The following is a 9,861-nucleotide window of genomic DNA, read 5'->3' as shown; positions in this document are numbered from 1 at the left end:
CTTTTTTTTTTTTTTTTTTACTTTTTAAACACTGTCTTTCATTGTATCTTAATTTTCGATAGCAAATGTTTTCTCCTATAGGTTTTATGACTTTAGCTCTTAAATTTAGGTTTGTGGTACATTTAAAAAAAAATTTATGCATACAGAAATGGGGTACAAGCCATAGGAGCAGGGGTAGTGAGAGGATTCACCAGAGACAGAGTAGGGAGCAGAGTAGGCATGTCAAGGAAGTACACTGCTGAAGGATGCAGCAGGCGAAACAGGAGAGGTCTGCCGCACCATGTGGGTCACCTCTGGGGTGAGGAGATTGAAGTCACACTGAAGCAGCTGCAGTTAGCTTGCAGTTCTGAGTCGTCCTAACCCATTGCACCATCAAGGAGGGACTGTGGTACATCTTAAGTTTGTAGGGTGATATGACTTAAGGATCAAAGTTTATTTTATTTTCTATCTGGATAGTCAGAATTTTTTTGTCAGTACTGTCCTTTGTTCATTAAATTTCCTTGCACTTTGTCAAACAATTGATTGTGTGTGTCTGTGTGTGTGTCTACTTATGGATTTTCTCTTCTATTCCATTGACCTATGTGTCCTTGTGTTATAGTTACTGGAACTTTGTAATCAGTAATGAAATAAAGTAGTATAAGTTCTTCGGTTTTGTTTTCCTTTTACAAAGTTGTTTTGGCATTGCATGCCCATGCAAACTCTAAAATCAATTTACAGTTTCATAAAATACCCACTGAAAATCCTATCGGTATTATTTTGAATTGATAGGTAAAAAAATATAGGGAGAATTAACATTTAATATTTAATCTTTCAATCCACTAGTATAATATCTAAAATTTTTATCAGTGTTTTATAGTGTTTACTATAGCAATTTTAAAATAGCTTGAATAATTTATCTGTATTTCTTTATATTATTGCAAGTAATTTTGTTTAATTTCAATTCTCAATTTCTAGCTAGTATGTAGAAATTTCTTCTGTACATGACCTTGTCTTAAACACCTGGATAAATTATTAATGTTACTAGTTTTTTGATGTAGATTCCTAAGGAATTTTTATGTTCAGGGTCATAAAAAGGTACTGCTAAAGGGCAGTTTTACTACTTCCTTTCAAACAGAAGTTTTATAATTGCTTCCCCGCCCCCACCCCCTCATTGAGTAACTGAAACCTCCATTACGATTAGTTTACCATTTTTTTGGTATGTAAATGTGTCATTCCTAACTAATGTTCTGAATTTTTATCTATCCTCCAATTGTCTGGTCCTAAATTAGAAGAATAATAGGAATAATTAGTTAAGAATAATTAATAATAAGCTTTCATGAAGAAAAAAATTGTGGATACAAGCTTATTGTTAGATAATTGACAATTTAGTATGGATGAGAAGGGTAAACTTTTTTGTGTGCTCAAATGAAATGTGAAAATTTTTATTCATCAAGGTTTCACATGTAGTTATAATTTAGACTTAGGAAGTCAGATGCTATTAGTGCTTTGTTTTGTTTTGTTTTGTTTTTAAAAAGATTTATTTATACAGAACTGGGATACAGACCAGAGATACAGAGGGTGAGAAGATTCACCAGGAACAGAGTGGGGATCAGAACAGGCAGATCGATGAAGTACACTGCTGAGGGGAGCAGCGGGCTGGTCAGGAGAGGTCTGCCACGCCATGTGGATCTGAGCCATGTGGATCTCCTCTGGCACAGGCAGGGAGGGATCAATTGCACTCATGTGGAAGTGGCTTAAGCTTCTTAGTGCAGTGCTTTAACCCATTGCGCCACCAGGGAGGGCCTATTAGTGCTTTTTAAACACTAATATCCTAGTTGTCCTACTGTAAGAAATCAGCTCCACTTATACTCTGCACTTTCCAGTCTATGCTGAAAGTGAATTTCTTAGAAGTTATATTCTGTTTCAAAATTTTGTGATAGTATTGAGTTTTTCTTTATGCTATAATCCATGCTTCTTTTTATTATGAAGTTTTACAAATGTAAAAGTTTAAAATTCTACAGTGTTTTTTTTTTACAAGAAAATTCTATTTTCTTCATAAAGTAGGTTACCATGAAGATGCCTATTGATCTTATGATTTCACACAGCTCTGCATACTCTAGGATAGGCATACCTCATTTCATAAGTGTGAGAGTTCAGAGCATGAACTTAATTCTTACATATTTCTTACACACGTGTATGTGGTTTTTGAGTCCTTGTACTTATCTTTACCAGCTATGTAATGTTTTGTTGCTTTTCCTTTCTGAACCTCAAATTTCTGATCCTTTCAGTGGAGTAATATCTTCATTTTTATGGGAATTAATGATTTAATGAAGTATGTGTCTTTTGATGTAGACAGCTTCTATTGTTATAGATTTATATTATAGGAGTTTTTGACTTCTTAAATAGCACTGTTGAACTCAAGGGAGAAAATTAGTTTTGTGTTGAATACACTTATAAAAATCAGCATCTAATTAGAATAAGTTAATGACTTCTTCAAATAGCATTTATATATAACAAAAGATCCATTTCTAAACATACAATGTAATGTTCATTAAATACTTGATTAAACTCTCCCTTGACAGAAGGAGACTCTAAGCCTGTACAAATCAGTTGACCTGGGTAATTGTGTCCACACACACACACACACACACACACGCATACTTTTTTATGTAAACACCAAGATATATTGGTGTTTACATAGAAATTTATGAGTTTATGTCCACAATTATATCACACTTTTTTTTCAGACTTTTTTTATTGTGGTAAAAATACATAACTTGAAATTTACTACTTTAATTATTCATCACCACTATTTCTAGACCTTTTTCATCATTCCAAATAGAAAATATTATCCTTGTTAAAAAATATCTCCCTATTCTCACATATTTAGAACTTGTATAAACTGTATATATAGTTGATATGCTAATCAAAGAACAGTATATTGGAAATTTGTTATGAGGCTGTATCTTAAGTGTTCTTAGTGTATGCATATCCACAAAGAAAATGCTGACTGTGAGGTATTAGATATGCTAATTATCTTGGTTGTAGTAATTATTCCATAGTATGTATGTGTATCAGAGTATCAAGTTGTACACCTTAAACATGCAATTTTCATTTTATACTTACTTTTTGTCAATTTTACCTCTACCTCAATAAAACTAGAAAAATAAAAACTGAAATAAGGGGATAACTTAAAAATTCCTTAATTCAAACACTGCCCCCCCCAAAAGAAATTAATAAAAAGCATTAAAGAAAGATAGGAATGCAACCAGGAGAAAGAAAAAAAGATGTAGTAAAAAGGATCAAACGTGCTGAAATGGAAGAGGAAGGAAATTTACTTAATGTGGAACTGGTATCCACGTAGAAGCAACTAATATTTAAAGCCTTGATTTCCTAAAGTCAGTGTATTAGTTCTTGTTGCTAATGAATTTAAACAAATAAAAAAATAATACTTGTGAATATCCTTCTTATATCTATTCTATATTTCGTTAAGTTGCTATAATTAAACAGTCCAACTTTGGGTCATTAATATCAACAGATTAGGAAGATAGCAAAGGAATATTTCTTTTTTGTCCCAAAGTGGACATCAAGGAAAGGGAACCTGCATCTTCTATGTCATGTTCCTCTACTACTTACTGATTGATACCTGACAGTTTTACTACCTTTGTGATAAGCCATTTTTTTTAATTATAAAGCTATTACAAAATAGTGTTTTGTTTGTGAATCTTTGGTATAAGAATATAGCCTTTCACTTGACAGGGTACTTAAATCTAGTAGAAAAGTAGTGTATAAACTCCTTATTTCCTTTACTAACAAATATTTACTACCTTAAAGAAGTCATTTCCAAAAAACCTAGCATAAAGCCTTTTTTAATAATTGAATTCTCATATGAACGTTCAGTATGCAAAATAGATACATACCATGGTTTCTATTACAAGTAAATGACTACTGCCTTTTGTTAATTTGCCAACCTTTCTCTTCCAGGTGAGTTGCAAAGAATTTTTCTCAGATCTGAAGAATTCCCTAGAACATAATTATTTTGAAATTCATTCTCACATATGACCTAGCAATTCCACTTCTGTCTACCCATAGGACACAAAAATATTAGATAAAAAATGATGTTATATACATACACACACATATATAAATGTTAAAATGAATAAAATTAATTCTAAATTGTATTTTAAAATTCATTTCCTTTTCTGGGTAGGATAACGTGTTCTTATTTTACTTCTTTTATCCTCATAATTCTTAAATTTACTCAGGCATTTTTTTGATATTTCCTTAACATATTTAATGTTATCTGTTTCTGTTAATTCTAGTCAAAGTAGAGGCTGAAAACACTTAATTGTGCCTAATAGGACTCCTCTTTTTGGTTTTGACTGTAGACTCTTCACCCTGATTGTCCCTGGAACTTAGGCAAGGAAAAAGGAGCCTAGGTTATTGCTAACATAAATTTCACTCTATTCTTACTCTAAAATTTTATGTCTTAACAACCCAGTTCCAGTAATATTTTTTTTGCTCAATTTTTACCATCTGTGACACAGAGTTTATATAGTATAAGGAAGTATTTTACACCAGTAAAAATGCTTAACTTGTTTTGCCTGAGTTACTATTTTACGTGACAGTTTCTTAAGTGCTTTTATTACTCTATTTTAAGAATATTCTGTTTTGTAGATTTTTCTTTACTGTGATATAATTTTTATGTTTATATATTTAATGCTGAAATTCATCAGGTTATAGTAGTCTGTTCCCAACAAGCATTAATACTTCTATGGGAAAATGTTCCAAGTTCCCTGCTTTAACAATAGATTGACATAATGTGGTAAGTTTTTCATTTTGATTTTTCTGTGTGTATTAATATTATTGTACTTTTCAGAGAACTCTGCGGTTTTATTTGGGGAAATATAAATCTTTTATTTGACCTTATTAACTTAAAAAGAATTTCATTTGTTTACTTACTGATGGAGATTTTAAAATGCTTTGTCTCTTTCCCATGTATGTTCTTGTCTAAATTATTAGACTATTTCATTGAAAGATGTCTAGGATTATATACTAAATTAAAATGCATATCATATTGTTGCAGTTAGCTTATTGTTGTATGCTACAACTTATAACAAGCATGATGATTTTATGCTTTTAGCATCAACTTTTAGAGCTATAGTGTAATTAATTAATTAATTTATTTATTTTTTGCTTTTAGATCATTTGGGGGATATTTTTCATCTTAGTTGCATTGTTGTTTGTAATTTCTCTCTTCCTGTCAAAGTAAGTATACTATAGTGGACACATTTTCTGGATCACTTTATACAAATCCTGTGATATTATACATTTTCCATGCTGAGTACTGTTAGTGTAACTGATTCATCTTGAGCTGATGTTTTGCTTCAAGTGAAGTATTTAACTTAAAGAACTACTCTAAAGGTCCAGAAATAGACAGTATATATTTACTGTATCTTAATTGAATAATATCTGTAAGATATTTTAATGCAATTTAATGTGTTATCCATGGTTTTCTTTGACTGAATTGAATTTGCATGCTTTTATTATGGTAATATTCTTTTAATTGTGAAAATGTGTTAGTATAATATATAAATTCACTCTTTATAATTTTTCCTTTTAGTTTGGATAAAGCTCTTCATTCAGCTGGAATATATTCTGGTTTCATAATTTTTGGAGCTAATATGAGTAATCCACTGAACATGCTTTTACCTCTACTACAAACAGTAAGCAAACATCAGTCATTTTAGACCCCAACAATTTTAGACTTTAACAAACATTTTCAGACTTTTAAATTATGATGTTTCTAAATTATTAATACTTGGCAATATATGCTCAATTGATTTGTCATATATATAACATCTATATTGAGCTGTTACTTTAAGGATTATTATTGACATATAACTGAATGCATACATTATAAACTTAATTTATAAACTTAATTTAAACTAAAGTTTAAACTTAATTTAAACTTAAACTTCAAGTGAAATTTTCTGAGAAGTTCTGTTTGTTGTTTTTAATGAAGTTTTTAAATCTACATGTAAATGTAACTTTTAGTTACAGAATTTTTCTTATGATAATACTAAGCAATTTGGTAAGTTTGGTAATCCTTTTCTGGAGGATTTTATTTTATTTTATTTTTTGGTATCATATAAACTAATCTCCACTGGGGTTAATATTTTAACATTTGCCAAATGTGAGAAATAAAATTCCTCTTAATGTTATGATTTCTAGATTTCCTACTGATTGTGTATTAAATTTTTTCTTTTTAGGTTTTTCCTCTTGATTATATTCTTATAACAATTATTATTATGTACTTTATTTTTACTTCAATGGCTGGAATTCGAAATATTGGCATATGGTTCTTTTGGATTAGAGTGAGTATATATAAAATATTTTTATCAGCTTGTGTTATTCTCTATTATGAATTATCTTGGATTTACAATATAGAAGTTTTAAATATTAAAATAGTGGAAATGTTAACTTTTACATTTTATGTTGATATAAAAGATCTTATTGACTAGGTTATGGTTCTTTTTAATTTTTTTTTTAGTCATATATATTTTACATAATTCTTCCTTTTTGTACAATGTGTATTTTCTTATTTGAGGAGTAGTTCCTGCTAAGTTCCACCACCAATTCATCAATGCACCATCACCACAGTCCCTTGTATTAGAACACATTTCCTTCCCAGTTTTGATCCCTGTACCTCCCCTTCCCCTGCAGAGCATCTTTGATTAATAGCTGCCTGTAATTTTGTTTTTTAATTTCTTATAATTATTTTTTTCCTAGTCCCTTATTTGGTTGCGCTACAACTCAACAAAACAAACAGTCCAATCAACAAATAGCTAACCATTCTTAAGGGCAACATTGCCTGGAGCTACATTTGTTAGCATATGGAGACATTTCCAGTTGATATAACAAGCACATACTACTGTCATCATAGATTCTCTGGGTGTAGATAAATTTCTTATTTCACAGGATACCTACACACAACAAAGACTTAAATCTAGTTCAAATGTCAATGGTGCCAAGGTTGAATAATCCTGGTATAAAAGTTATATTATTTCTCTTAAGAGTTTGGCTGTATGAAAGCACATTGAAGCACAAATGGATAACTGTAGCTGAAAATATGGCTGTTACTATTAGGAGTTAAATATTACTAACTGATTGAAGAGGGTTTTTTTTCCTTCTTTTTTTAAAAATCGTGCTGTAATTAACTTACAGAATACTGTTTTTCTTATACTCGTTTTGATATAAATTTAGAATTTTTAAATGAGCTGTATCAGGTAGAGAGACTACTTTTAGCTGTGAGTAAAAGGAGATCCGATTAAATTCTGGCTTGATATGAAAGATTTCTTGCTATGGACGATTTTAAAATGTAGCCTTGCTTCAGTAACTCAAAATGTCAAACCACTATCTCTATAATCCTCTTAGCTTTTCCTTCATGGTTGTAATATGACTGTTACAGTTCCTTTTATCCTGTATATGTTCCGTAAAGATAAAGGTAGATAGGAGGAATCAGTGACACCTATAACAATAAAACAAGACTTTCCCAGAAATCTCCAGCAGACTTCTTATTTCTAGTCAGTGTTTAAAACTATATCACAGTTAACTACTATTAGGAAGCTGAGAAATCCCATATGGAATTGGCTGTGTTACTCTATACTGTAAATAAATAATCTAGTAATAAAATATGGAGGTGATATGTTAGTTGCTAAAATAAAAGTCTGCCGTGCCATTGATATAAAATAGAAAGTCACCTGGTTCCTTGTAGTTGTATCTATATATTTTGAGTTACTTCCTAATATGGAAGATAGGAAATTATCTATAGTCATATTATCATACATTATTATAAACTAAATTTTATAGCCATGTCTATGAGGATGTCATGAGTTTTTATTTTTTTTGATGTCATGAGTTTTTAATAGGCGTTTTATAAGCATGTGTCATGTCTGTTCTTGTGCAGTAATTTTTACAGAAACCTACAAATATTACTGATTATAAGTAGTTCATAGTTCTTAGCTTTGTGAACAAATATTACTGATTATAAGTAGTTCATAGTTCTTAGCTTTGTGAACTTCCAAGAGATGCTATTACTTGTTAAGCTTAGAAAATGTACCTGAAAACCAGACTATGTGAATGCTAATATTTTACCTAAGTTTCGTGTTTTTAATGGATCATTAATTAAATTCTTTGGATATAGATGCTTTACCTTGATATTCAAATAAACATAATTCTACATATAAAAGCTTTACAAGAAAATTATTCTGTTTGTCACTCTTAAAATTATTTGATGCTTACAAATTTTAGTATTTATTTTGTAATAAATGGTTGATGGACTAGTGATTCCCCTACCACAGAAGCAGGACTTAGACTGTTAAAAATAAAACATATTTCTGAAATAATATCACTTTTCTTTTTTCCAGTTATATAAAATCAGAAGAGGTAGAACCAGGCCCCAGGCACTATTATTTCTCTGCATGATACTTCTGCTTATTGTCCTTCATACTTCATATATGATATATAGCCTTGCTCCCCAATATGTTATGTATGGAAGCCAAAATTATTTAATAGAGGTAAGTCTGAAATTTAACATTTGATTTTTCTGACATTTTAAAGATAGTGATATTTTGAATAAATAAGTTGTAAAGACTGATGTAGGTATTAATTCTCAAAATCCATACCCATTGTAAAGATTCCTTTTGTAAGAGAAAGCCTCATTCCTTGAAGAACTTGAGTTGTAGCCTTTATGGAGACAGCTTGATATGCCCATTCAACTACAATTGTTTCCTTTAGTATACTTCTTTATTAGGAAAAAAATTTCCTACACAAGGTGGAAACTAAATTTCTTATATGGTAGAAAGTGTTTCATTCAATTACTGTTAATATTTTTTAGAAACCAAGACTAAGACCGTTAGTGAAGACAAATGGTTATTTTGAAAAAATGTCTGAGATAATTTCTCAGATGGTTGGTAGTGGACCTTAAAGTCATTGTTTCTTTTCACCCATATTAAGACCAAGTCTAGTTCCCCAAAAGGAAAGAGCAAAAGAATAGTTCATTCCACTTTATTAGTCATCTATGTAGAATACAAGAGTAATAAGTAATGACTTATGAGGGAGATAAGAAATAGACTGAGATCTCTTACTTTACATTCTGCTGTTTATTGACCATTAAAAAGCTCACTATTAAGTCCACAGTTTTAAATTTTGTGTGCAAAAGTCATGTTTTAGAAACTAAAGAGAGTTCCCTAATGGCCATGGTGACCTTAAGGGCAACTTTGATATTATCAGCTTGATTTATGGATGGATGGGAATTTGTAAAAACAAAGCAAAATTTTAAGTTTGATTTTGTATTTTTCTTTAAAAAGTCCCAGTCATTATCCAAAACACTTTTCTGCATTGCTTTCTTTACATGTTCTTTACAAATTCATTTTTTATTAAGAAATTTAGTTTGACAACTCTGAATTTTTCAATAAGCAATTACAAAGTTTTTCTATTCAATAGAAAGTTGGACAGTCAATAAACATTTTTATAGGCTACTAAAAAATCAAAGTGGTTTTCTGTACTTTACTATACAGTAAAAGGAACTTCTCCACGTCTCACCCATGTCTTTTCCCATTATCTCCTATATCCCTCATTACCATGGTTCAAGTCCAAAGCCTTGCATGTGTGGTTTCTTTTTTTATTCCTCTGATCTCTGTGCATCTACTAAATCTTTTCTCCAGAGTCCATTTTAGGCTTCTGTAACTACTCAGCTCCACCCTTCATTAGATGTGGCAAGAAACATGGAACTTCCCCTTTTTAGATTACACTATTAGAACTCTACATCATTTTTTTTTTTTTACTTTTTAAAATTTTATCTTTTACTACAATGAACTC

The 9,861-nt window shown here is 30.5% G+C and overlaps 1 protein-coding gene across 1 annotated transcript in view; it reads left to right on the top strand.

The window, feature by feature from the left end:
- LMBRD1 (LMBR1 domain containing 1) overlaps positions 1 to 9,861 on the top strand; it is a 76,715-nt gene that overhangs the window by 51,522 nt on the left and 15,332 nt on the right. Inside the window, exons 10-14 of the mRNA XM_004674040.2 lie at positions 5,183 to 5,247; positions 5,603 to 5,705; positions 6,252 to 6,356; positions 8,409 to 8,558; positions 8,879 to 8,954. Coding sequence (XP_004674097.2) covers positions 5,183 to 5,247; positions 5,603 to 5,705; positions 6,252 to 6,356; positions 8,409 to 8,558; positions 8,879 to 8,954 — 499 coding nt within the window. The remainder of the gene's footprint in view (positions 1 to 5,182; positions 5,248 to 5,602; positions 5,706 to 6,251; positions 6,357 to 8,408; positions 8,559 to 8,878; positions 8,955 to 9,861) is intronic.

Source organism: Condylura cristata, unplaced genomic scaffold (assembly GCF_000260355.1).
Source record: "Condylura cristata isolate star-nosed mole 26May11 unplaced genomic scaffold, ConCri1.0 scaffold00001, whole genome shotgun sequence".
NCBI classification, from domain to species: Eukaryota; Metazoa; Chordata; class Mammalia; order Eulipotyphla; family Talpidae; genus Condylura; species Condylura cristata.
This window is presented reverse-complemented; position numbering and strand designations above follow the sequence as displayed.